The sequence below is a fragment of the Gorilla gorilla genome, chromosome 20, assembly GCF_029281585.2.
Source record: "Gorilla gorilla gorilla isolate KB3781 chromosome 20, NHGRI_mGorGor1-v2.1_pri, whole genome shotgun sequence".
In the NCBI taxonomy this organism is placed as follows: domain Eukaryota; kingdom Metazoa; phylum Chordata; class Mammalia; order Primates; family Hominidae; genus Gorilla; species Gorilla gorilla.
The window spans coordinates 53,665,202-53,692,693 of record NC_073244.2 but is presented as its reverse complement, the minus strand read 5'-3'; the positions used below and the strand labels follow the sequence as shown (position 1 = coordinate 53,692,693).

Genomic DNA, 27,492 nt, shown 5'->3' with positions numbered 1-27,492 from the left:
AGGATGATGGTCTAAGTAAAGTGCTTAGGACTGAGCTCCAGCACACTGTCTTCAATAAATGAGAACTATGAGAAAGCCAGGAAACCAGCAAATACCTCTCCATTTCCATCCCTGGATGCTTCCCCAGAGGACTAAAGAGACTCTTTAAAACCAGAGTTTCAATTAACACATTAAAAAGTTTCAACCTCACAAATAGTCAAATAAATTAACAGAAGAGTTATATGTCATTTTTTCACATCACCAAAAAAATGCAAAAAAAAAAAAAAACCCCAAAACAAACAAAAATGCCGGGAGCGGTGGCTCATGCCTGTAATCCCAACACTTTGGGAGGCCGAGGCGGTCGGATCACCTGAGGTCAGGAGTTCAAGATCAACCTGGCCAACATGGCGAAACCCCGTCTCTACTAAAAATACAAAAATTAGCCGGACATGGTGGCGCACGCCTGTAACCCAGCTACTCGGGAGGCTGAGGCTGGAGAATAGCTTGAATCCGGGAGGTGGAAGCTGCAGTGAGCTGAGGTCGTGTCACTGCACTCCAGACCAGGCGACAGAGCAAGAATCCATCTCAAAAAAAAAAAAAAAAGAAAAAAGTCCGGGTGCAGTGGCTCACGCCTGTAATCCCAGCACTTTGGGAGGCCGAGGCGGGTGGATCATGAGGTCAGGAGATCGAGACCATCCTGGCTAACACGGTGAAACCCCGTCTCTACTAAAAATACAAAAAATTAGCTGGGCGTGGTGGCAGGCGCCTGTGGTGCCAGCTACTCGGGAGGCTGAGGCAGGAGAATGGCATGAACCCGGAGTCAGAGCTTGCAGTGAGCTGAGAATGCGCCACTGCACTCCAGCCTGGGCAACAGAGTGAGACTCCGTCTCAAAAACAAACAAACAAAAAAAACAGGCTATGTGTGGTGGCTCATGCCTGTAACCCTAGAATTTAGGAGGCCAAGGCAGGAAAAACCCTTGAGCCCAGGAGCTCGACACCAGCCTGGGCAACACAGTGAGACCCCATCTCTACAAAAATTGAACAAAATTGGGCCAGGTGTGGTGGCTCACGCCTGGAATCCCAGCACTTTGGGAGGCCAAGGCAGGTGGATCATTAGGTCAGGACTTCGAGACCAGCCTGGCCAATATGGTGAAACCCCGTCTGTACTAAAAATACAAAAATTAGCTGGGCGTGGTGGTGTACGCCTGTAGTCCCAGCTACTTGGGAGGCTGAGGCAGAAGAATCACTTGAACCTGGGAGGTGGAGGTTGCAGTGAGCCAAGATTGTGCCACTGCACTCCAGCCTGGGTGACAGAGCAAGACTGTTTCAAAAAAAAAAAAAAAAAAAAAAAAAACATGAACACAATTAACTGGGCATGATGGTGTGCATCTGTGGTCCCAGCTACTCAGAAGGCTGAGGTGGATCTCTTGAGCCCAGGAGGCCAAGGCTGCAGTGAGCTATGATAGCACCACTGCACTCCAGCCTGGGTCGTGACAGAGCGAGACCCTGTCTCAAACCAACCAACCAGAGTTGCTTTTGAAGTTTTCTGGTGGTACAATGTACACACCAACCCCCTTCCTTTTTAGAGCAACATTAACTCTTACTCAAATTATTGTGCCCATCTGTTATTTGGCAGTAGCAACAGCTTCCGCAGGCCGTCAGGCCATGGACTGATCCCTAAGACCTCACCACTGAAAAGCAGAAGTGGTATTAATGAAAATGCACTGGAAGGCTGGGCATGGTGGTTCATGCCTATAATCCCAGCACTTTGGGAGGCCCAGGCCGGTGAATCACTTGAGGCCAGGAGTTCAAGACTAGCCTGGCCAACATGGTGAAGCCCCATTCTACTAAAAATACAAAAATTAGCCGGGCGTGGTAGTGCACACCTGTAATCCCAGCTACTCGGGCAGCTGAGGCACAAGAATCACTTGAAGCTGGGAGGTAGAGGTTGCAGTGAGCTGAGATCATGCCACTGCACTCCAGCCTGGGTGACAGAGCAAGACTCCATCTCAGGAAAAAAAAAGCTGTTGCGTTTCCTCAGCACTGTTCCATCCTCTAATGTATGCTTGGCACACAGGGGCTGGGATCCTGCAAAGTCGATAGTGAGGGTTGGGGGAATTGAGGCACAGGAAAAAGGAATAGAGTGAAAGACAGGTTTCATATTTAGTAAGACAAAAAGTGTCAGCATTGCAGTGTTTTGGCAAGGCAAAGAAAGCAAAGCCCAACTCTCAAAACAAATCAGCAGGGATGCGACATAAAAATAGTACATGGAGGAAGATCATTTGGTTCAGGCCCATCTTCAAGGTGGCACAGTCAGAACCAAACAGAACCCAAGATGCCATCTCTACAAAATAAAGTAGCCAGACGTGGTGGTGCTCGCCTGTCGTTCCAGCTACTTGGGAGGCTGAGGCAGGAGGATCACAGAATCACTTGAGCCTAGGAGGTTGAGGCTGCAGTGAGCTGTGATTGTGCAACTGCATTCCAGCCTGGGTGACAGAGCGAGACTCTGAAAAATAGAAAAAAACAGGCCAGGTGTGGTGCCTCATGCCTCTCATCCCAGCACTTTGGGAGGCCAAAATGGGATGATCCCTAGAGGCCAGGAGTTTGAGACCAGCCTGGCCAACACAGCAAGACCCCATTTTTAATAAAAAGATAAAAATAAAACCTAACACAGGAACAGAAAACCAAACGCCACATGTTCTCACTCTTAAGTGGAAGCCGAACAATGAGAACATGTGGACACAGGGAGGGGAGCATCACACACCAGGGCCTGTCAGAGGGTGAGGGGCTAGGGAGGGATAGCATTAGGAGAAACACCTAATGCAGATGACAGGTTGATGGGTACAGCAAACTACCATGGCATGTGTATACCTATGTAACAAACCTGCATGTTCTGCACATGTACCCTAGAACTTAATTAAGAATACTCCAAGTCCTAGGATTTGGAACTATATATATGTATATAAACATTAAAATGTATGTTTGTATGTCTATAGAGTAAAACAAACTATAAAAAAGTCTTTATATACATATATATTATTTACTGTGTTATGTAATTTATATACATATAACAGGTAGGATACACACATACACACACACATGCACATAACCTGATTTTTTTTTGTATAAACAGAACCCTAATACATTAACTTTTCAAATGTTATGTCATTTATTTTACAAGAACAATTATTAGAATTTGTTTTAGGCCAGACGCGGTGGCTCATGCCTGTAATCCCAGCACTTTGGGAGGCTGAGGCAGGTGGATCACCTGAGGTCAGGAGTTCAAGACCAGCCCGACCAACATGGTGAAACCCTGTCTCTACTAAAAATACAAAAAACTAGCCTGGCATGGTGGTGCGCAGCTCTAATCCCAGCTACCTGGGAGGGTGAGGCAGAATTGCTTGAACCCAGGAGGCGGAGGTTGCAGTGAGCCGAGATCGTGCCATTGCACTCCAGCCTGGGCGATAGAGACCCTGTCTTAAAAAAGGAGTTCTTTCAGGCCGGGCACAGTGGCTCATGCCTGTAATCCCAGGACTTTGGGAGGCTGAGGTGGGTGGATCACCTGAGGTCAGGAGTTCGAGACCAGCCTGGCCAACATGGTGAAACCCCGTCTCTACTGAAAATACAAAAACGTAGCCGGGTGTGGTGGCACGCGCCTATAATCCCAGCTACTCGGAAAGCTGAGGCAGGAGAAACGCTTGAACCTGGGAGGTGGAGGCTGCAGTGAGCCGAGATCACACCACTGCACTCCAGCCTGGGCGGCAAAGACTCCACCTCAAAAAAAAAAAAAGGAAAAAGAGTTCAACAGAAAGATCTGGAATAATCTTTGGGGAGAGGGGGGGTCTCAGAAGCAAGGCTAGCACAGCAGCCTAGCATCCCACCAGTCACATACTCCCATCTTGTCTCTACCACCCTCCCCAAAGTATGCAGAAGGCAACAGAGTAGAGAGAAAAGCATATGGGTGATTAAACCAAATGAAATGAAATCAGGCTTAAATTCAAGCTCTGCCCTGCCCGGATTGAATTTGACCTTGGGCAAGTCATCTCAATGCTTTTGACTGGAGATTCCTTCCCTGCAAAATGTTCTCACGTAATCAGTGTGAATATTATTCAGTTATATAGTACTTGAGACTGACTAGATGTTCAAACATTGGCCAGCCATCCCAACAATCCATCACTCACAATAAAAATCTGTTGGCTGAGCCAAAGTCCAACTCCAGGGGAATTCAAGTCACCACCTCTCATGAATCTTCCTACGTCCAGACACATATTATTCAGAATCTCCTTTAATTCCACAGCTCTAGAGATCATGCCTACCTGCATTTGCTCTTGGGGATCAATGAGAAAATCAGATGACCTTGGGAGACAAGGTCCACATCAGGCCAGGAGTCAGGGACAGGAGTGTAAGAATCTGATTTCTCTGAAAGTTCCTGCCACCAGTACAAACACTCTTGAGCTTTTCCACAGAGCCATGGGACCTCTAGTGGCAAGAGAGCCATGCTACCTCCATCTAGCAGTAAAGTGAAGGCCCTGCTCTGAGAGCCATGCCCATGAACACCAGGTCATTCTCTTCAGCCCAGCAAATGTTTACTGAGCTCCTACTACCCCTAATACCTGCCAGGCCCACTTCTGGGTGTTGGTGATGCAGCCATGAGAGGTAAGACCCATGACTCCCAAATTCCACTCTACACACTGCTGGCAACTCAGTCTTTATTGATAGTTTCATTTTTGGGGTCACCAGTGCTAAGAGGTGGAAGGTGGGGGGGGGCACCTTTATGTGTGTCAAGGACCCCAGAGCACCCCTCTCACGAGAGAATAAATCCAATTTAGAACTTACAAGGTGGTGGGGATGGGAAGAGGAAGGGACACAGTATGTACAGATGCTTAAGGGGATGCTGGAGGGCCTTCAGCAACAGGGCATGGAGGTGCCGAAGAGGAAGTCGGGCAGAGTCAGCCACTGATCTGGACCCCCTCAGCCTCGGCCAGAGGGTAGATCTCAATGGCTTCCACCAGGGGTAGCGCCTCCACAGCAGTCTCCATCACGGCCAGGCCAACGGCAGCCTCCGCCTCTGCCAGCTGCTGCCGCACAGCTGCCTGATGCTGCTGCTGATGGGTCTTGCGGTGCTTCCAGAGGTTGGAGAAGGAGCGGTAGCTCTTGCCACAGTCAGGGCAGGAGTAGGGTCGTTCGCCTGTGTGGATGCGGCGATGTTCTGCCAGGCGCATGGAGATGGCAAAGGCCTTGCCACACACTTCACAGGCAAAGGGCCGCTCACCTGTGTGCAGGCGCCGGTGGTCTTTCAGGTGGGTACTCTGACGGAACGCTTTGCCACAGTCTGGACAGGGGTATGGCCGCTCACCTGTGTGGATGCGCCGGTGCACCTGCAGTGACGTCTCTGTGCTGAACAGCTTCTTGCACTCGCTGCACTCTAGACCCCGGCGGCGGGCAGGGGCCGCAGAGGATGCTGTAGCAGTGCTTCCAAGGGCTGCTGGAGAGGCAACTGGTGCACGAGTGGCCCGTGGGGCTCGAGGGGCAGGGGGCTCCTTAGCCAGGACCTCTCCAGGCCCGGCAGCTGCATGGGCCGCCTCGTGTGCCTGCAGTCGAGCAGCTGAGCCCACTTTCTTGCCACAGGTGCCACACTCAAAGCGCCGTGGGGCCTGGGCAGCAGCGGCTGCACAGCGGTGCTCCCGGAGCCGCAGTGAGGAGGGGAAGGCAGCCCCACAGGATGGGCAGCGGTGGGGCTGGCGCCCGGCATGGACCACGAGCTGGTGCACCTCCAGCAGCCGACGCAGCAAGAAGGAGCGGGGGCACTCACGACACTTGTAGGGGTATTCACCTGTGTGATGGTAGCGGTGCATAAGCAGGCGGTAAGGACGGTGAAAACGCACCCCACATTCCTGGCAGCGGTAGGGGAAGTGCTGGGCATGCACCAAGCGGTGCTGCCTCAGTGTGGAGCTTTGCGTGAAAGCCTTGCCACAGTCCCCACACCGGTAGGGCCGCTCTCCTGTGTGTGTGAGCCGGTGGCGGGCCAGGTTGGCAGGTGAGTTGAAGGGCTTGGAGCAGTCAGGGCAGGGGAAGGGCCGCTCCCCTGTGTGTGTGCGCAGGTGGTTACGTACGTGAGACTTCTTCTTGAACATCTTGCCACAAATGCTGCATTTATGGCGCCGCTCCAGCCGATGCACAAAACGCTGGTGCCGGGTCAGCTGCAAGGCCTTTCCAAATTCACGGCTGCACAGGAGGCAGCGGTAGGTGCCTGGGGCAGCGGGCCCTGCTGAGGTCTCCTCAGACACAGGGGGCTCAGGGGCCTCTGGCTCTCCAGTCTCTGCTGGGGCTGGCTCAGGGAAACCAATGACAGGTTCCTCTGGTGGGACTGGCGTTGTGGGCAGAGGGACACCCCCTACCCCATGAGTACGCCGGTGATAAAGGAACTTGGTAAGGTTGACAAAGGTCTTCCCACATGGACAGGAATGCAGAGGATTCGGGGTGTGGGCTCGCCGGTGGGCCAGGAGGAGGGCCTCTGTGCCGAAGGCCAGGCCACAGTCTACACACAGGAAGTGTGACTCGCTGCTGTGGTCTCCAAGGTGCTGGTCCAGACTGGAAGGGCTGGGGAAGACACGACTGCACAGGGGGCACTTAAAGACGCCCTCCCGGTGACTCCGCAGGTGCTGCTGTAGCTGGTGGGGTGAGAGAAAGAGCTGGTCACAGGCTGAGCAGAAGAGCTCCTGTGTGGCTGCCCCGCCTGCTTCTCCACTGTTGTTCCTCCGGGCCCTGCGCCCCCGGCGATCCCGCCCAATGGCTTCACCATTGCGCAGCTCGTAACTGTGGTCAGAAGCTGGCAAGGGGTCAGGCTGAGACACAGGCACCTCTGCAGGTGACGAGGCCTGCACCTCCTGCTGTAAGGCAGGCTCCTGAGACTCGGGTACAGGAGGAGGGAAGTGAGTGGCCTGGTGCTCCAGGAAATCCGCCGGCAGCTGGAAGAGCTGGGAGCACTCAGAGCACTTGTAGAGGAGCAGCTCCACCTCAGTCACTACCTCAGTGGTGGTGGCAGCGGCAGATGGGACAGTCGCCCCTTCCCCACCCTCTTCTGCCTTTCGGTATGAGTGCTCCACAGCCACTCGGGCCTGGCCCACGGGAGGCCCTAGAACAACTGGGGACCCCAGGACAACAGGGGCAGGAGTCTTGGTGGGTGTGGCCCGGAGGTGCGTCTGCCGGTGGTTCAGCCAGAGCTCCTGGCTGGCAAAGAGAGCCTTGCAATCCACACACTCGTAGTGGATGGTGCTGGAGCTCAGGGGTGGTGCCTTAGGTGGTGGCTCAGCTGGCACTGCCTCCTGGGGTGCCATCATCTTCAGGTGCAGCTCCTGGTGCTCCAGGAGCTGGCTGGGTGACATCAGCAGTTGACCGCACTCCAGGCACTGGTACTGGCTCTCCTGCACAAGGGTCTGATAGAGGCCCGTGCCTGAAGCTGTGTCTGTGGCCACAGTGACTCCGGGATCAGCCACGCCCACGAGCTCAAAGTGCTGCTGGGGCACGTGGGAGTTTTGGTGCATGAGCACCTCTTCCAGTGATCCATACAGCTGGTTGCACTCAGAGCAGACATAGCGGTGCTCAATGTACAGGACTGTCTCCTCTGATTCCTCAGTCATGGCGGCAGCAAGGCCCTGGGCTGGAAGAGGAGACAGTGGGGACAAACCAGTTAGGTCACCGATTCCTCAGCTCTTCCCTTTATCACTCTCCACTCCTAATACCTTAGATCTACGCCCCCTTAAGTTCTTCCTTCGATTTTTAAAATTCTGCCTCCCTCCCAATAATCCTTCCTCCCCTCAGCATAACAAACACCAAACACAAATCTCCCAGGCAGTCCCTTCCCCAGGAATTTACCCACAGTCTCACCTCTGTATCAACTTGCATCAAACTCCACCCACCAGATCCTTGTAACCTGTCCAGTCCCCTCATCTCCCACACCTCACAGTGGGCCCCACAGTTCCGCCCAGCACATGGGAACCTCCACTCAGACCTCCTTCCACTGACTCCTTTTCTTACCAACTCACCTCACCCCATTCCTCTCCAAGGTACCCAACTGAAACCCCATATAGGCCTTCCCCACCTGTTTCTCCCAGCCACACCCCTCCCATGGCCTCTGCTCCTTCTCCCAGGTTCTCAGACTTCTTTTTACACTCAGACCACTCAAACTGCCCAATGCCCCACCACTCCACTTTCAGCACTGTACACGGTGCCACCCCTCCCCTTTACACGCAACCCCTGCTACCCACCAACTCTTCCTCAGGTGCCCAGATTCCTCACGTCAAACTATATCCCTTCCCCCCAGTCAAATTTTCTCACACTGGCCTAACCCATCTCCACACCCAGACTTTGCCCACCTTAACCACTTCATGATACGCAGCCCTGTTTAATTACTTAACCTCCTCTACAAATCAAGGCCCTCTCCTACAACCCTAACCCCCTATCCAGAATACCCAGACCCATTTTCACAAAAGCCTACTCCTCCCCGCTTCGGACCTAGGCCCTTCCACCACCCTAAGTCCTGTCTCCAGGGTATCTATCCACTCTTTACATTCATCACCTCTTCTTTGTACCAAGACCAAATCAACAATTCTAATCCCCTCTGAGATACCCAGATCCCCTCTTCCCATTGATTTAAACCCTTCCTGTTCATACACAGCCACTCATTCAGGGACGCCCATACCCTCATTTCATATCAACCTATGCCTCTCTTGCAAACAGACCCCCCTCAAATCCATCTCGGGAATATCCAGATCCTCCTCCACATTATTAACCTAATCTTTTTTAATTTGCTAAAAGACCCAACCCACCCTAACCCATTCTAGGGATGCTCAGACCCTCCTCTTCGTAGCAACATAACTCCTCTTGTGTAAAGATCCACACACCCATCTTTCACAATGGCTTAAGCTCCTTTTACACACACCCCTCCTGCTGCCCAAACCCCCTTTAGGGATACCCGGACCTCCTATTCTCATACAGAACCCCCATCACCACCTTAATCCAGCACAGACCCCTCTTCCTCACACTCAAGCCCCTCTCACCAGCCTCCTATTCTGGGGGCACTCAGACCCCCCAACGTCTTAGCAACCTCTCAGTCTCATTCCAGGAATTCCCAGGCACCCCTCACTTTAGCACACAGATCTCTCCCACCCTACTTCCTCCCCTTCCAATAACCAAATCCCATCTTCACCTTGGCCTAATTACCTGTACTTAAAAAAGACTACCTTCCCCAGCTCATTCTAGGGACACCCAGACACCCTTTTAAAATACACCTAATCCTTCTTTGTACAAAGACCCCTCTCCACGCATTCCAAGGGTACCCAACCTCCTGACACATTGGTTTAAGGCCTCTTCACATTAATTTAACCCCATCCATTACAACTGGACCCCTCCTTAGCTCTAAACCGTTCCCTTGGGGATATCGATTTCCTAATATCTTTTCACACCAAAACCCCTCTCACCGCCCCAATTCTTTCCAGGAAGAACTAGATATTTTCCCCCTGCATTAACTTAATTATCTTTCTCACGCCCTAAGCCCCTAACTGGGCACCCACGTGCCGTCTAACCGGCCCAGCCCCTTCGTCCTGGACTTGCCACACCATCAAGTCCTTTACCCCAAACCCTGGGGAGCCGCGGAGCCCTCCTGGGACAGCTCTGAGGCCTCCCCTTCCCGCCCAGGTGCCCCAGCAAAGCCCCAGCCCGAGCCCCGCCCCTCCTCACTCAGCCCCGCACGCGACTCCAGGCCCCTTTCCCACCCGCCGCTCCAGCCCAGCCCCCGCCTGGCTGCCCGCGCGCCGGGTCAGCCGTTGGTGCCGCTCCGCCCTAACTGCCCGGCGCGCACCCCCTCAGGCCCTCAGTGCGCAGGCGACCCGGCAAGAGGAGGCCGCGGCGGCAGGGGGGGCAGCCCGGCCGGCCTCCGCGCGCCCGCTCGCGCTCACCTGCTTCCGCCGTCTCGCACGCCCCGGGCCCGGGCCACAGCTCCCCTTGCACGGCCACCCTAACGCTGCGCCCGCTCTAGCTCTCGCCGTCGCCTCTCGCCTGCTCCGTAGCCTCGCTCTCGCCCCCAGCTACCCTCAGCAACGCCCCTCCCACCTTCCTCCTCGGCCGCCGCACGGACGGCCGGACGCAACCAATCATTGCCTGCTCGGGCCCTGCCGTTCGGCCAATCGACGTTCATGTCTCTGAGGCTTGGGCCAATAGTGAGGAGCGTCGAGATTCCCCGCCGCGCCCAACCAATCCTTTATCGTCGTTCCCTCACCGGTCAGCCCTCGGGTGGATAGTGCCCGCCCCTTTAATCCTCCCTAGAGGATGCTCCTCCTCCTCCTCGACTCCGCCTCCGACGGCTCCAGTGGGGAACTCTGAGCGGAGGGCGGCGCGATGACGTCAGGCGGCGGAGCGCGGCCGCGGGCGCCATCTTGGGGACGCCGTGAGGGAGTCAGCGTTGGGGACAGGGAGAGGGAGGAAAAGAGCCTGGGAAGTTGAGGCACGCGGCACCTTGAGGGCTGGAGCGGGGGAATGGAGGCACGGGAACCTTTGTGGTTTCCCCGAGGGTCAGAGGGAGAAAGTGAAACCACTTAGCGCGATGGGGAGAGGGCAAACTGCATGCAGCACCAGTCACATGGAGAGAGAAAAGGGAAACCAAGGCTCCAGACTCACTTTATTAAAAGGAGGGGGATGAAGGCAACAGGAAGAAACAGAGAAAAGACCGAGGGGACTTTTGGGAGGTGGAGAGAGGAGAAATGTCAGAGGGGAAGCAAGGAGAGCGAGGATATGGAGAAAAAGAAGCAGGGACAATTTCACTGGAAGAAATAGGGAGTGTGCTGGGTAGAGGACGTGAAGGACAATCGGGGTGAGAGCCTGAAGGAAGTGAGCCGGTAGCGGGCGGACTCCACTCCACCTCCTTCCGGGGTGACTCTGACTCTTACACCTCGAGAGTGGGGCCCCATGTGTCCAAGGGGCTCTGGCCATTCCTACTCACCTCGTTCCTGCGCCCCTCAGGGCCTTGGGAGGGAGTTGCCCCAGTACTGTTAGAAACGTTTCCAGGCTGAGCGTGGTGGCTCACGCCTGTAATCCCAACATTTTGGGACGCTGAGGCGGGTTCATCACTTGATGTCAGGCATTCGAGATCCACCTGGCCAACCTGGTGAAACTACCATCTTTACTAAAAATACAAAACATTAGCTGGGCGTGGTGGCTCGTGCCTGTAACCCCAGCAACTCGGGAGGCTGAGACACGAGATTTGATTGCACCCAGGAGGCCGAGGTTGCAGTGAGCCGAGATCACGCCACTGCACTCCCGCCTGGGCGACAGAGCGAGACTCCATCTAAAAGAAGAAAAGAAACGTTTCCAGACCTACTCCTTGAACCCAAACACAGAGGAATTTCAACTTCCCGGATGAGGAAACTGACTCTCAGAATTGTGTTATTTATTTACTTACCTGAAGCCACTATGGGATGCGTCTCACAGTGAGACCCGGGGCCAATTCTATGGCCATTTGGTCACTAGATATCCTAACCTTCTCATGGATTAAATTCCCTAACACCAGGCATGTATAGTTAAAACAGATTCCCGGATTGGAATCTTGGTTCTAGGGCAAGTCAACTGTCCTGAGCCTAAGTTTCTAATCTGTGAAATGGGGCTAATAACAGCCCCATTTCATGTGAGCCCCATTTCATCTCATGTGAGGCAGAGAGTAAAAGACATCTAGGAGTTACTCATTTTATTTTTATTTTATTTTATTTATTTATGAGACAGAGTCTTTCTCTGCCGCCCAGGCTGGAGTGCAGTGGCGCGATCTCTGCTCACTGCAACCTCCGCCTCCCAGGTTCAAGCGATTCTCCTGCCTCAGCCTCCTGAGTACCTGTGACTACAGGCGCTCGCCACCACGCCTGGCTAATTTTTGTATATTTAGTAGAGACGGGGTTTCACCATGTTGGCCAGGATGGTCTCAATCTCCTGACCTCGTGATCCACCTGCCTTGGCTTCCCAAAGTGCTGGGATTATAGGCGTGAGCCACTGCACCTGGCCTATTTTTTAAATTAAATTAAAAATTTTTTTTTTTTGAGAGGGAGTCTCACTCTGTCGCCCACCGCCCAGGCCGGAGTACAGTGGCACGATCTCACTCACTGCAACCTCCGCCTCCTGGGTTCAAGTGATTCTCCTGCCTAAGCCTCCTGAGTAGCTGGGACTACAGGCAGACACCACCACTCTCGGCTAATTTTTGTATTTTTAGTAGAGACAGGTTTTTGCAATGTTGGCCAGGCTGGTCTCGAACTCTTGACCTCAGGTGATCCACCCCCCCCCCCCCCCCAGCCTCTCAAAGTGTTGGGATTACAGGAGTGAGCCACTGTGCCCAGTCCCTAATTTTTTTTTTTTTTTTTTTTTTTTTGAGACAGTCTAGCTCTGTCACCCAGGCTGGAGTGCAGGGGTGTGATCTCAGCTAACTGCAACCTCTGCCTCCCAGGCTCAAGCGATTTTCAGCCTCCTGAGTAGCTGGGATTACAGGCATACACCGCCATGCCCTGCTAATTTTTCAGAGTTTTTGGTAGAGATGGGTTTTTGCCACGTTGGCCGGGCTGGTCTTGAACTCCTGGCCTCAAGTTGATCCATCTACCTCGACCTCCCAAAGTGCTGGGATTACAGGCATGAGCCACCATGCCCGGGTTTTTTTTTTTTTTTTAAAGAGATAGGGTCTCACTATGTTGCCCAGGCTGGTCTCGGAACTCCTGGGCTCAAGCTATCCTCCTGCATTGGCCTCCCAAAATGGTGGGATTACATGTGTGAGCCACTGTGTCTGGCCAGTTGTTATTTTTATTAGTATCTCCGGGAGCCTAATAATAATAACTAACATCTCTTGAGTGTATTATGACGTGCTAGGTATTATGCTCAATGCTTACATGCATTACTCAGTTTAATCCTCTCAACAACCCTATGAGAGAGAAACTGTCATGCTGACTCTACAAAACATTGAGGCCCCAGAGAAGTAACTAGTCGTAGTTCCCATAGTTAGGAAGAGTCAGGATTCCAACCCAGGAGTTGACCTTACAGTCTACATTCTTGGCCCCCAGGCTCACCTGCCTGCCAGGCGGGAAGTTCAAGTGGTTGCATGTTGAAGGGTTGAATGCAAGAAGTGGAGGAAAGAGTTGGTGGAAATTAGTGAGCTAAAGCTAGGCTCGGCCTGCTCTGAAGCAGTCTGGGTTTGCCCTCAAAATCACCTGGGGTAGGTGTCAGAGAAGTGGAAGCCATGCTCAGTTTTTGACAGGCTGTGTGACCTTGGGCAGATTCTTGCTTCTGCTGAAACCTCCTTTTCCCCACTTGAAAATCTGAGGATCAGGCTGGGTGCGGTGGGTCACACCTGTAATCCCAACACTTTGGGAGACCGAGACAGGCTGATCACCCGATGTCAGGAGTTCAAGACCAGCCTGACCAACATGGAGAAACTCCGTCTCTACTAAAAATACAAAATTAGTCAGGCATGGTGGTGCACGCCTGTAATCCCAGCTACACGGGAGGCTGAGGCAGGAGAATCACTTGAACCCCAGAGGCGGAGGTTGCAGTGAGCCAAGATGGCGCCATTGCACTCCAACCTAGGCAACAAGTGCGAAACTCCATCTCAAGAAAAAAAAAAAAAAGAAAGAAAAAGAAAAGAAAAGAAAATCTGGCCGGGTGCAGTGGCTCGTGCCTGTAATCCCAGCACTTTGGGAGGCCGAGGCAGGGAGGCAGGCAGATCACGAAGTCAGGAGATCGAGACCATCCTGGCTAACATGGTGAAACTGCGTCTCTACTAAAAATACAAAAAAAGTTAGCCGGGTGTGGTGGTGGGCGCCTGTAGTACCAGCTACTCAGGAGGCTGAGGCAGGAGAATGGTGTGAACCCAGGAGGCAGAGCTTGCAGTGAGCCGAGATCATGCCACTGCACTCCAGTCTGGACAACAGAGCGAGACTCCATCTCAAAAAAAAAAAAAAAAAAAAAAAAGAAAATCTGAGGATCCGGGTAACTTCTCAGGCCTTTTGCTTGGACTTCTCAACTTGATTTGGGTGGTGCAGGTCTCTTTTCTCCAGATCATATAGGAATAAGCTGAGGCCTGGACCGGTCTTTCTGGAGGTGGTAGCTCAGGACTGGCTAGGATTTCCGGGACAGGTTGAATTTAGAGGGGATGGTGGTGGTTTTTTGTTTTTTGGTTTTTTTTGGAGATGGAGTCTCGCTCTGTCTCCCATGCTGGAGTGCAGTGGCATGATCATGGCTCACAGCAACTTCTGCCTCCTAGGTTCAAGCAATTCTTGTGCCTCAGCCTCCCAAGTAGCTGGGACTAAAGGAGTGTGCCACCGGGCCTGGCTAATTTTTGTATTTTTAGTAGTGACGGGGTTTTGCCATGTTGGCCAGGCTGGTCTTGAACTCCCATCCTCAGGTGGTCCACCTGCCCCGGCCTTCCAAAGTGCTGGGATTACAGGAATGAGCCACTGCCCTGGTCGAAAGGATGGTGTTCTGTGTTGAGGTCCTTCATAAGCAAAGTCCCAGAGGCAGGTGTGAATCTGGGCTTTTAGGCCTGACTGGAGTTAAGTGTGGATGTTTGAGGGGGGGGGGTGTAGATGTTGACCAAGTGGGGTAAGGAGGTGTGTGCAAAGTTGGTGGTCCTTCAGCGTCAGATATATGTGTCAGATGTGTGTCCAGGATGCCCCACATGCCAGCTTGCAGAGGGCTTCCTGTGCTGGGCTGGCATGTGGTCCAGGAGTTGCCATGTGCCAGCTGTGTGTTCGAGGCATGCGGTCACATGTGCTGTGGGCCGCACGTGAGTGTGTCAGTGTCTCCTCCCCATCACGAGCATCGGGGGTGGTGGTGAGTCACGGGCTCAGCCTTCGGCGCCAACTGTCATGTTTCTTCCCCCCAAATTTCACCCCCCACCCAGCCATGCACCACCCACCCCCACTCCAAGATCTGTGTCGCTTCTCTCTTCCATCCCCCTGTCCTGCTCAGCTCCTTCTGAGAGGCTGCAGGGTGTTCCCTGGGAAGGAGTCTCCCACTTCTGGCTCTGCCCTCCAGCTTCCTCTCCTTGTCCCATCCACCTTTCCCACTGCCTCTCTGCTCCTGTGACTAGAGAATGAGGGCCCCTTCTCTCCACCCACTCATCTCTGTGGGTCCCAAGGATTTCTTTGTGCACTACAGGGAATTCTCATACTCACCACCCATCCCCTCACCTCTATAGGAGCTATTTATATTGGGGGAGGCTTGCCCCACATCTCCAGGCTGGCAGCTCCTGCCTCAGTGGCTCTCTTGTGTCTATGAGCCACATCCTTGTCTTTTTGGTACCCTGGTGTCTGTAGGCCTCCCTTGTTTCTGTGACCTTCTTCGGCTCTCCTTGGCTCTCTCCCTGCCCTGTGGACCGCTCCCCATATCTGAGGAGTGCTTTCTGTTTCCAGGGGCCTCTCTCTTGTGTCTCTGGCTTCTCCCATTTTCCTTCGCGGGAGGTTTCTATGTCCACATTACTGCCCCTTGTCTCCGAGGTCCTTTTGCTTGTCTCTGTAGGCTGCTCCCTTGTCTCCATGGGCCTTTCTTTCTTATCCCTGGGCTTTTCCTGTCCTTGTCCTTGTGGGGTTTGTGGGCCTCGGCCCACTTCTCTGGACAGTCTTGACGGCTGTCTCTTTTCTCTTCATTTCTCTTCATCTCTGTAGCCCTCTCCCCTCATCTCAGTGGCCTTCTCCCTGGGTCTTCTTGCCTCTCATCTCTGTGGGCTCCTGTGCCCAGGGCTGCCTGGGCAGGGCGGTGGCATGGTGTGGTAGAGGGGGTGGCTCAGGGGTGGGCCCTCCATCCAATGCAGCTCCTTCTTCTCATCAGCATTCTCCTCGTGGGGGGCCCCCAGCCCCAACCAATACAGGCTCCCCCTCCCCCGACTCCCCTCCCTACTAGCTCTTTGCCTGCCTCCCTCCCTTCCTCCTGCCCGCCCTCCTCCCTGCCTCCCTCCCTCCCTCTTCTCTCTCTCCCGAACCACCCCCCCACGCTCCAGGACCCAGCGCAGGCGGCAGGCGGGCAGGCAGGCGGTGGCCTCGGAGGGGAGACTGAGCGGTGGCGGCAGCCAGCGGCGGGGAGGCAGGCCCAGCCGGGGACTGGAGCCGGCAGCGGCTTCTCCTCACAGGCGACCAGGAGTGTGTCGCCAGGCCCTCCCACTGAGGCCCACCACCGGGAGCCCCTGGGACACCCCACCCTCCTCCGCCTTTCTCTTCCACCTGCTCCTCTCCATCCTCCTCTCCCTCCTCCCTATCTCTCCACCTCATTTGCCCCCTTCTCGGCCTCTCCGGGTCTCCCAGCTCTCCATCCTCCCCAGCTCTCCACTCCCGGGCTCTCCCCGCCCCCAGCATGCTTTTCCCGTGGGGGCTGAGGGCTTGAGGACTCCGGGCCCTTGCCTCAACCAGGGCAGGGCCCAGGCTCCAGGGGGGAGGGGGAAAGGGGGCGGCCCCCTCCCCCAGCAGGCCCTCCCCTCCCCCACTTCTCCTGATGGCCGGCTTCCTTTTCTCCACCCAGTGCTCGCCCCCTGTGGCCCCCCCAGGCCGGCCCGGCTAGGGGAGGGGGCGGGGGCCCTTTCCTGGGCCAGCTTCCCCCTCCCCCGGCTTTGCTTGTGCCCCCCCCTTCCGTTTTCACCTTCCTCTCCTCCTTTCCTCCCTCCTTCCCATCCATTTGCTCCTTCCCCCTCTCCTCTCTCCCCTTCTCTCCTCCATTTTCTCCTTTCCCCTTCCTCCCCTCCCCGGCCCGCCCTCTCCTCTTCCACCTGTCCTTCCTCCCTGCTCCTGTGGAGCCACCGTTTTGGATTAGTTGGGAGCCACCACCGGCGGCGGGGGAGGGGGCCCTGTGGACTGCCCTCTCCCCCCGCCCAGCCCCACCGCCACCCAGCGCCAGAGCACCTCCCGCTGTCGGTCCTCGGGCCTCGAGGGAGCCCAGACCTCCGTCCCACCAGGATCCGTGAGTGTCTGCAGGGCAGGGATTGGGCTGGGTTCTGGGTCCTGGAAGGCTGGGCTTGGTGCTGCCTGGCAGGGGGGCACCACATTCTCCCTGTTCTCCGGACAGGCAAGTACCCTCCCCCACTAGGGGCCTGCTCTGCGCCCTCCATCTCCTCAGCGTCCATTCACCTCGACCTCTTCTCACCTCTTCTTCTGGGTACATAGCTCACTGCCGCCCCTGACCCTCCAGCTTTCTGGGGTCCTACGGGGCTGATTGCTCTTACTTGGGCTCTCACTTACCCCGGGCCCCTGGCATGTCCGTGCCCCTGCTGTCTCCAAGCCTCCGTCCTGGTCCCAGACTGGCTCTTTCTGTTCCTCTGAGCCTCATCCTCTGCCTGCGGTGGGCCTTGGCCCTGTTCCCACCCCGTCCAGTCTCTATCTCCTGGATATGTCTTTCCGCTTTTGAGCCCCCATTTCCTGTGTCTCTTGGGCCCCTCTCTGACTCTGCCCAACTTCTCTCTTTGCTGTTAGCCCAGGTTGCTCTCGGCATGTCTCTGTTTAGATCCCTCTCTCTGTCAGAACTCCTCCACCCTGGCTTCCCTCTTTCCAAGTCTCCCTCGGCAGGTCTCTTTCCACTTCTCTTTCCATTCTGTGCCTCCGCTCACCTGTCCTTCTCCCTCTCTCTGCCTCTGAGCTTGGAGGCTGTCTTCCCTCTGTCACTTTTCCACCTCTTTCCCCCAGATCCACTCTGGGTGCCCGGCTCCTCCGTCCCTCCCTCCTCAGCTGCTGCCCCACCTGTCCGTGGTCCATGCTGACTTTTCCTGGCTGGTCTGGCTCTTTCCACTCCCATTCTCTCTCCCGACTTCTGTGTTACCTCGCGTGGCCTTTCTGCTCCCATTCCTCTCCATGTCTGGGGGCTTTCAGGCCCCAGGATCTGCTGCTCCGCCGCACGGCATTCCTGAGTGTCTTGGGGTGGCTATGCCTCTGTGTGGGTCTGGCCTCTCCTGCAGGTGCTTGTCCTGTCCCTGCCTGTGCCCCTCTAGTGCACTCACTCCATCTCCCCACCTCAGTTTCCCTCCCTGACTCCCCCTTTCTCTCTCCCAGGTGTTTTTCCCCCTTGCCCCTTCCTCTTCTATGGGCCTGTCATGCAGCTCTGACATACTGTCTCTCTTTCCGACTGGCCCTCTCTCTTTGTAGAGTTTGGCCATTTCTTTCCTTCTCCCAAGTCTTGTACCTGCTGCTATTTCTTTATCTCCCTTTGCCTTCTCCCTCACCCTGTGTGCCTTTGCTGGCCCTCCTTGCCTCTCACCTTTGCTGATGTCTCTCCTGTGCCCACTGTTGCTCAGCTCTCTGCTGGGTTTTGACTTTTATCTGGCTTTGCCCAGTCTCTGGGGCTGAGTCCTGGACCTGCCTGACACCCTACCCGCCCTGTCTCTGTCTCCTTTGGTGTCTCGCTTCTAGGCTGTGTCTGTCTCTTGCTCTCTCACTTAGCCTCAGTTCCTACCTCTTGGGCTGTCTTTCTGTGTGTATCTCTGTGTCCACCTGCTGCCCCTCAACCCTGTCTTTCTCTGTCTGCTCCCACCTTTGGCTGCCACCTGTGGGTCCCTGTCCTTCTGCCCCATCTCTCCCTCGGTCTTTCTGTCCTTTGTCCTCTGCTCCCTGATTTGCCCCAGGAGTCCCTGGTGTCTCAGGATGACCCACTCCACTCCTGCCTCTCTCCTAGCTCCGCCCTTCACACTCCTCCCACTCTGAGCACTCCTTCCGGGTCTCCCAGCATCCCTTGCGCCTCCATCCTTGACAAGCCTTCACCTTAATCCACATTATAGTTTGCAGTCCCCAGCCTGTCCAGCATACTCTCCCACCCAGCACTCTCTTCTTCTCAGAGACCTAGAAGGCAGTGACTTGCTCAAGATCACGCAGTGAGTCGGGGGCAGAGCTGGGACTGATCCCCAGCCTAGGTTTTCCAGGCCACTTGAGATGGTGAGAAGGACTTGTGCCTCTATCCTTCCCTCGAAGTTCTCATTCCACAGTTTCACCAGCTCAAGCTGTCGTTCCATGGGGACTGAGTGGGGTCCGGTGTCCAGGCCCACTTCACAGCATTCTGTGCCCCCCACAGTAACCCTACTCCATGGAAACCCAAGCATCCCTTCCCGTGGGGCACAGCCCTCAGCCAGGGGAAGTGGAGCTGTGCATCTGGCCAAACTCCTTGCCCAGTGGTTGCCCTGCAGAAAGCTGGGGTGCCTAGAGGAATCCCTGACTCCTTAGGGGTGGAGAGTTGTGAAGAGCAAAGATGCACCATCTCCACCTTTACTTCTGCTCCCCAGTAGGGTGGGGGGCAGTGGTATGGCACCCACTTCTGGCAGGCAGCTCACTCCCTGCCTTACTCACTCCTCCCTTCCAGCTCTTCCTGCTTGTATCCGAGTCGGTTCCTATCTTTTCTCCATCCTCTGTCTCCCTCTTCCTGTGTCTCGCCTGTGCCTTGGTTTCCCCCCCTCCAGCCTGCCCCTCTTTTCTCCGCTCCCTGCTCTGTCCTTTCTTTATCTTGCCTCCTCATCCTCCTGTCTCTTCCCTCTTTCTCCCTCCTAGTCCTCTCCCTGCCTCCCTGTAACTCTCTTCTTTTCTCTCCATTTCTACCCCCATTTTCCTATTGTCTTGTCTTTCTCTTCCCTTGTATTTCTATCTATTTTGTCCTTTCTCTCTTTCTGAGTCTCTCTGTCTTTCCCTTCTCTAAGCCTCTCTTTCACTTTCTCTGTTTCCTCCCTTCTCTCTCTTTGCTTTTTTTTTTTTTTTTTCCCTTTTACTGCTCTGGGTCCATTCATCTATGGGGTTCTGTGTGTGCCTCTCTCTCTTTTTCTCCATCTCTCCATCTCTCCCGAAGTTTCCTAACTCCCAGATACTCTCTCCTCCAGACCTCGGATGTCCAGGCCTCTCTCCCCATGGGATTGTGGGAACCGGGGACGTTAGGAAAGTGGCAAGTGAGGCCTGGGATGGGGTTGCCTAGCAACCACCGCATCCTCTCCAGCCGGTTTCTGTTGCCTAGTAACGGCTGCCTGCCCAGAGACAGGGGCGGGACTGGGTGGGGGGTGGCACTTCCTGGTTTCCTATTTGGGTGGGGCTGGTCCCAGGAATTCACTCCTACCTGAGAACCTCGCACGCCTCCCTCCTGTTTTGGTAGCTGTGCCCATCCTCTCTCTTGCAGCCTGTCCTACTCAGCGCCTGAGCACTGTGACCTCCACTCTGGTAGTGCCCCTCTGAGCTGAGCTTCCCTTCTTGCAATGCCCTCAGTATTGCCAGCTTCTAAACAGAGCAGGGCTCTGCAGAGCTGTGAACTGCTTGCCAACAATGTCCCCAAGGCTTCTGTGACCACCCCATCCAGCAGGCCTCCAAGGGGTTCCATCTCACCACATAGTAATCTACCCTTGGGCTGGGGGGGTCTCCCTGCAGGTGGCAAGTGGGGGCCGCGGCAGCTGCGTCCCCATGAGGAGGGGAGGAAGATGCCGGCTGAGCTGCTGCTGCTGCTGATTGTTGCCTTCGCCAGCCCCAGCTGCCAGGTGCTCTCATCACTGCGCATGGGTGAGGCCCTCCCGCACCCTGCCCCTGCATCCTCAGGCCCTGGGGCTCCTCTGGGGACCCAGGCATGCCAGTCCATCAGGGTCCAGGTCTCAGCTCTCTTCAGCAGCAAGGAGTCCCAGCCTCCAGTTCCTCCTTCCCCCAGGACCCAGGAGTCCAGACCCCTAGCTCCCACCAACCTCAGATCCAGGTGTCTAGACCCCTGGTCCGTATACCCACCTCACCCTAGAGCCCTGGAGTCTAAGACCACAGCCCCCTCCTTCCTCAGGACTCAGGAGTCTGGTCCCCAACCCATGTGTCCCCTCAGCTGCAATCCTGGATGATCAGACAGTGTGTGGCCGCGGCGAGCGTCTGGCCTTGGCCTTGGCCCGGGAGCAGATCAACGGGATCATCGAGGTCCCAGCCAAGGCCCGAGTGGAAGTAGACATCTTTGAGCTGCAGCGGGACAGCCAGTACGAGACCACGGACACCAGTGAGCGGGGCCATGGGGGCGTGGGGTGAGGCAGGGCAGGTTGGTGGCCCTCAGTCCATCCCTCTGCCCCTGGCCTCTGGCCTGGCCTTGTCCTCTTCTAGCTCCATCCTCCCCCTTCTTTTGTGTTTGTCTCTGCCTCCTTCCCAGACATGGCTGCTGCTGGGCCTGGGGGTTGGAGAGGAGGGAGAGCATAAGCCCCAGTTCTGCTCTGGAGGAGCACGGGGCGGCATTGAAAAGATAAGCCCTATCATCCCAGCTGGCTGGGGATGCTTGTTAGCCCCCAGAGCTTAATAACAAGCCCCAGGCATGGAGGGCAGGAGGCTTGGGCGAGGGTCAGCAAAGGCATTCTGGAGAAGGCTAGTCTGAAACTGAGCTCTGAAAGGTGAACAGGATGTAGAAAGAGTGGCGTGGCTCCAAGCACGGCCGGCCACATCACAGGGGTGTGGAAGTGTCTATGGAATACTGATGGGCTGAATGTTCAAAGGTGTCACTTGAACAGATGTGCTGGAGTTAGACTTTTGGGAGATGCTGCCTTAAAACATGTTTTAGACAGGTTTCTTTCCTGCAGGCCTTATCAGAGGCTTTATGGTGTTCGTGTATGTTTCAGATCAGTAAGAGGAAGAATGGGGTATGGCATTTCACAGGCTTTTTTCGCTGATGTGGCACAGAGTACAACTTGGGAGAAGCTGGGATGGAGGGTAAGGAGGCAGATGGCATTCCAGTCATGTGCCTAGAGTCTGGAGATGAGGTGGGGATCGGGGTGGGAGCAGAGGGAAGTATTTGGAGCCAAGAAATGGCGGGGGGGTGTGGGGTTGAGCCCATCCTGAATCCACCTGGATTCAGGACATATTTGGAGAGACTGTGAGATACTTCAGAGCTAAGTGTGACAGGGTGGTAGGAAGCGAGGCTGTGCAGATTGTCAGGCTGGCTCAAGGAGGCTACAATGCCAGGGTGAAAGATGCCACCTTCACCCACAGGCACTGGGAAGCCATTGATAGGTCTATACCAGGGAGTGAGGCTTCTGGAAAGAGAATCTGGAGACTGGATTTGGGTGATGAGTGTGTACTCTGATATATGTCTGAGTTGAGAGTCCTAAATTAGGGCAGGGGCCAAGGGGTTGAAGAGAAGGGGATACATGTGAGAAATTTGAGGACAAAGAAGAGACAGGACATGGTGACTAACTGGCTGTCAGGAGAGAGATTGAAGGCAAGGACCATTTCCAGGCATCTGGTCTGTGTGAATGGTGGGGCCCTCACCAGTGTGGAAGGTCCAGAAGGAGCCAGTTTGGAGGAAATGAGGTGTTGAGTTATGATGCCTTTAGTTAGAGGTGGCAGAAACCAAACTCAGCCTGGTTTAAGGAAAAAAGAGAACTTATTAGCTCATGTCACTAAAAGACCTAAGGACAAATTTCAGGCATGGCTGAATCCAGGTGTTCAAACGATGGCCTAGGATTGTTTCAGGCATGGCTGGATTCAGGCATTCAGATGACATCCTGGGAATCTCTCTGTGTCTTTACCTCTGAGGCCTGCTTTCCTCTGAGTTGGCTTCATTTTCAGAAATGCTCTCTCAACTGGTGGTGAGATGGCCCCAGCAGCACCAAGCTTACATCTCACCAGTTTAGCAAACCCAGTGATAATTGTAGCAAAAGACCTGGGGAAGGTGCTCCATGGTCTGATTTGCACCCATATGTATTTCTGAACCAGTTGCCATGGCTAGAAGAATGGAGTTCTGTGACTCCCCAAGGCCTGCATCAGGTGCCAGTCAATCCTGGGAACCCTGGACTGAAGGGTGAGGATAGTTCCCCCAGGAGAAGTTAGGGTTCTGCCATGAGAACAGGCACTGGACAAGCAAAAACAAGAGCTTTCCACCTCCCAGTCTTGAGATACACATGTGTATAAGGAGGAAGAGAGCAGAAGAAAGAGGAGGAAGTAAGTGCAGTGGGAGAGTGGTGTTTGGAGTATGGGAAGGCTCCAGGGGACCTGGGCTGTGGGGTCAGGGGAGGAGGTGGTGAGTGCACCGTGGGTTGTGGCATGGCTGAAAAGGTTGAGAACAACAGTGGCTGAGGGACTAGGCACAGGCTTTGTAGGCAGAGGAGGCCCCTGGTGTCTCTTTCTCTTCATCCCTTCCTTTGATCTCCCTTGGCCTGACCTGTCCCTCTGTTGCTGTGTCCTCATCTCTCTCCATCTCATGCCCCCTCATGTTCACTTGTTGGTTGGGGTCAGAGACTGGCCTTCTGGGTCCCGGATGGCAGAAGAGGATCAGGCAGTTGCCAGTGTCTGATCCTCTCCTGGGCCATGGCGGCTCCCTGAGGGATGGGGAAGGAGAGGAGGCAGGGGGTCCCTGACTCTGCGGTCTCTTCCCCTTCCCACGCAGTGTGTCAGATCTTACCCAAAGGGGTTGTGTCTGTCCTTGGGCCCTCCTCTAGCCCAGCATCTGCCTCCACCGTGAGCCATATCTGTGGAGAGAAGGAGGTGAGATGGGGAGTGTGGGCCGGCGCTTTGTGGGGAGCGGGTCCCTGGGAGGCGAGGGCTGGGCGGAGAAGCAGGATGGAGGCCAAAGTTTCCTCTCTGTCCAGATCCCCCACATCAAGGTGGGTCCCGAGGAGACACCCCGCCTTCAGTACCTTCGCTTCGCGTCTGTCAGCCTGTACCCCAGTAACGAGGATGTCAGCTTGGCGGTCTCCCGAATCCTCAAGTCCTTCAACTACCCCTCGGCCAGCCTCATCTGCGCCAAGGCTGAGTGTGAGGGAGAACTGAATGTTTTGTTTTCTGTTCCCCCAGACACCCCTTCCCAAGAGATCTGGTGTCCCACACAGTGGTTCACTGCGCCCTAGTTAGAACCCTGGGGCACCCAGGCACCAGGCTCTTCTCCCATCTTCAGAAACCAAGGCCTCTGGTTCCACAGACCCCTTCTCTCCCCAAAGAGATCCATTTAGTCCCCAGATGGTGACTAAGCACCTGCCATGTCAAGGCCCTCTGCTAGGCCCTGGGCGTGGTGCCTGGGTGCTTGGAACTCCGGTTCTAGTGGAGGTTGTTGGTCATTGAGCTGTTGTGATACAGAGTGGTATGTGTGCTGCCAGGAGGCACGTGGAGCCTCTGGTATCACATAGGAGGGATCCTAATCCATCTGGGAGGTTCAGAGCCTGTGTCTATGAGAAAGAGACATCCAAGCTGAACCTGAAGGGTGTGGGAAGAAAGAGGGAACAGGTTCTAAGTAGAGAGTGTGACAGGGGCAGAGGTAGAGGGCCCAGGGAGCACAGCCCTTCAAGAGGCTTGCAGATACTCCCAGTGGCTGAAATGTGAGAACAACGAAGCAAGAGATGATGGGAGCCATGGGAAGTCCCCACGCCGGGCAGGGCGAGGGGACAAGGTCAGATTCGTGTTCTAGGAAGAGCCCTTTGGCTGCAGTGTAGAGAACAGGCTGGAGAGTGACAAGTGGGGTGGCAAGGAGACAAGTGAAAGGCAGGGGAGAGGCGACACTGGTCTGGGCCCAGGTGGTGGCAGTTGGAATGAGGGGGCCAGGGTGATGTGAGAGGCGTGAGGGAAAGAAGAGGGTGGGGCTAGGGATGGTGCAAGGCCTTTGCCAAGGAGGAACACGATTCATCAGGGGCACACGTCGGGCATGGTGTGTCTTTGAGACATTCATGTGAGATGTCTGGTAGGCTGGTGGATTTGTGGGTATGGAGCTTGAGGCAAGGAGGGACTGTGCTCCATAGCCTCTAGAAGGAATTCCTCCTTCAAGAAGTATTTATTGGGCCAGGTGTGGTGGCTCATGCCTGTAATCCCAGCACTTTGGGAGGCCAAGGTGGGAGGATGGCTTGAGGCCAGGAGTTCAAGACCAGCCTGGGCAACATGGCGAGACCCCATCTCTTAAAAAAAAGGTATTTATGGCCGGGCGCGATGGCTCACGCCTGTAATCCCAGCACTTTGGGAGGCCGAGGCGGGCGAATCACGAGGTCAGGAGATCGAGACCATCCTGTGAATGGTGAAACCCTGTCTCTACTAAAAATACAAAAAATTAGCCGGGTGTGGTGGCGGGCAACTGTAGTCCCAGCTACTCAGGAGGCTGAGGCAGGAGAATGGCATGAACCCGGGAGGCAGAGCTTGCAGTGAGCCGAGATCACGCCACTGCACTCCAGCCTGGGCGACAGAGCGAGACTCCATCTCAAAAATAAATAAATAAATAAATAAATAAAGGTATTTATTAAGCACCTGCTCTGTGCCAGGCTCTGATCTTGGTATTAGGGGTCAGCCGTGGGTGAAGTAGTCCAGGTACATTCTGAGGAGAGGACTTGGGCAAAAAACACCGCAAATAAGTGCATTACATGGTTAGAAGTAGTGAGTTCTATGGAAAAGTAGAAATGACTTATGAAGAATGGTGTGGGCGTGGGGTGCAACTTTAAATGAAATGGTGGGCGAGGGCCTCATTGAGAAGGTGATGTTGGAATAGAGACCTGGAGGAGGGGAAGGAGGGAGCTGTGTAAGGATGTGAGAAGAGAGGGTTCTAGGCCAAGGGAACAGCCAGCGTGAAGACCGCAGGACAGTAGCAAGACTATGGTGTGTGCAGAACAGCAAGGAGGTGGTGTGGCTCAAGCCCAGAGAGTGAGTGATGGGGAGAGGAGGAGCTGTGGGCTGGGTGGTTAAAAAAAAAAAAAGGTATTTATTGAGCAGCTGCTGTGTGTCAGGCCTGGCTCTTGATATTAGGCTATTAGGGATCAGTCTCTACTCTAGTGTCTCAATGAGGCCCTCGCCCACCATTTCATTTAAAGTTGCACCCCACACCCACACTAGACTCCCAGTCTTCATAACTCATTTCTGCTTTAACGTAGAACTCATTATTTCTAACCATGTAATGCATTTATTTGCGGTGTTTGTTGCCCAACTCATCTCCTCATCCTGTACCTGGTCTGCTTCACTCACGGCTGACCCCCAATACCAAGAGCAGAGCCTGGCACAGAGCACATGCTCAACAAGTACCTTTTTTTTTTTTTTTAAGAGATGGCTTCTCACTATATTGGCCAGGCTGGTCTTGAATTCCCGCAGTCTGGGCAGTAACAAGGGGGTGAGTTGGGCAGATTGTGTGGCTTTGGAGGCTGTGAGGACTTTGGCCTCTAGGACTCTGACTGAGCTGGGCAGGCATTTGAGGGTTTGGGGCAGAGGAGGAGCACATCTGACCCGTATCATTCTGGCTACTGTGTAGGGAACAGACTCAGGGGCAGGCTTGGGAATTGCAGCAGGCAGGAGTTGGTGGTGGCTCAGGACAGGGTGGTGACAGTGGCACGGTGTGAGGGGATCTGATGTGTTTGGAAGGGAGGGCCTTGATGGATTGGGTGTGAAAGAGAGGAAGCCAGAGTTTTGGCCTGAGCGACTGGCACACTAGAGATGCTGTTCACCAACATGGGGAAGCCGTGGTGGTTGAGCAAGGAGATTAAGCATGAGATACCTGTCAAGACACCCAATGAGGGGTCAGGAAGGTGGCAGAGACAGGAATCTGGAGTTCTAGGAAGAGGTCTAGGTTGGGATTTTAATTGGGGAGGGCCCAGGCTTTGGGTCCCCAAGCCCATTACCCCATGGGACCCAGCTGCCCCATGTCCTTGCACACCCTCCAGTCCTCTGCCCAACTGCCCCATGTTGAGGAGGAGGGAGTGTCTACGCCATGCCTGGGTACCCAGAAGGGCTCCAACCCAAGGCCCCACCCCTCCCTCAGGCCTGCTGCGATTGGAGGAACTGGTGCGTGGCTTCCTCATCTCCAAGGAGACGCTGTCAGTGAGGATGTTGGACGACAGCCGGGACCCCACACCACTGCTCAAGGAGATCCGTGATGACAAGGTGTCCACCATCATCATTGACGCCAACGCCTCCATCTCCCACCTCATCCTCCGTAAGGTGAGGCCCCTACCTCTGATTTCCCTAAGGACTGGGGCCAGAAACTTGGGGTGACCGAGCAAGTCACCCAATGCCCATGGGCCTCAGGAGTCAAAAGGGGGCTTCAAGACCTTCTTCTTCCATGAAGATGATAATTGTAAAGTTTGTCTCTCAGCCTGCCTGCTTCCTGGTTGTGTGGTCCTGAGCAGTCACCGCATCTCCCTGTGAATAGTCCCTGCTCGGTGGGTTGTGAGGGTTAATGAGTGAGGCCAAGGGAACAGCCAGCGTTAAGGCTGCAGGACAGGAGCAAGACTGTGGTGTGTACAGAACAGCAAGGAGGCAGTGTGGCTCAAGCCCAGAGAGCAAGTGATGGGGAGAGGAGGGGCTGTGGGCAGGGGCAGGTAAAGTACGCAGGGCAGTGCCTGGCCCCGAGTCAGATCTGGCTACATCGTAGCTCTGAAGGATTTTTAAACATTTTTTATTGAGCTCTGCGTTAAGGTGTTTTTGCATGTATTTTTTTTCTTTTTTCTTTTTTTTTTTTTTTTTTGAGACGGAGTCTTTCTCTGTCGCCCAGGCTGGAGAGCAGTGGTACAATCTCAGCTCACTGCAACCTCAGTCTCCCGGGTTCAAGTGATTCTCCTGTGTCAGCCTCCCAAGTAGC

General features: G+C 54.8%; 2 protein-coding genes across 7 annotated transcripts in view; one reads left to right on the top strand and one right to left on the bottom strand.

Moving 5' to 3' along the window:
• Positions 1-4,674: 4,674 nt before the first annotated feature.
• On the bottom strand, positions 4,675-10,275 carry ZNF574 (zinc finger protein 574). Of its 2 annotated transcripts, none has more exons than XM_004060820.4 (2): positions 9,936-10,275; positions 4,675-7,639 (listed from the first exon to the last, which is right to left on the bottom strand). In XM_004060820.4, the coding sequence occupies exon 2, from the start codon at positions 7,617-7,619 to the stop codon at positions 4,929-4,931; it is 2,691 nt and encodes an 896-aa protein (XP_004060868.1). In that variant the 5' UTR covers positions 7,620-7,639; positions 9,936-10,275; the 3' UTR covers positions 4,675-4,928. The 2 variants fall into 2 exon arrangements, with proteins under 2 accessions (XP_004060868.1, XP_004060875.1); XM_004060827.4 differs by lacking the exon at positions 9,936-10,275 and adding an exon at positions 7,867-9,694.
• Positions 10,276-13,969: 3,694 nt separating this feature from the next.
• The window catches only part of GRIK5 (glutamate ionotropic receptor kainate type subunit 5), a 74,075-nt gene continuing 60,552 nt past the window's right edge, over positions 13,970-27,492 (top strand). For 2 of the 5 annotated variants that reach the window (XM_055369529.2, XM_031004072.3), the window contains exons 1-6: positions 15,795-16,947; positions 20,370-20,498; positions 20,803-20,967; positions 23,341-23,438; positions 23,543-23,708; positions 26,674-26,852. In XM_055369529.2, coding sequence (XP_055225504.1) covers positions 20,420-20,498; positions 20,803-20,967; positions 23,341-23,438; positions 23,543-23,708; positions 26,674-26,852 — 687 coding nt within the window. In that variant the 5' untranslated portion in view covers positions 15,795-16,947; positions 20,370-20,419. Of the gene's footprint in view, positions 16,948-20,369; positions 20,499-20,802; positions 20,968-23,340; positions 23,439-23,542; positions 23,709-26,673; positions 26,853-27,492 lie in introns of all 5 variants that reach the window. The other 3 variants (XM_055369532.2, XM_031004071.3, XM_055369528.2) reach the window with 3 other exon arrangements.

Coding starts and splice junctions, on each gene's coding strand:
- ZNF574 (XM_004060820.4), bottom strand. CDS start 7,619: ATGACTGAGGAATCAGAGGAGACAGTCCTGTACATTGAGCACCGCTAT.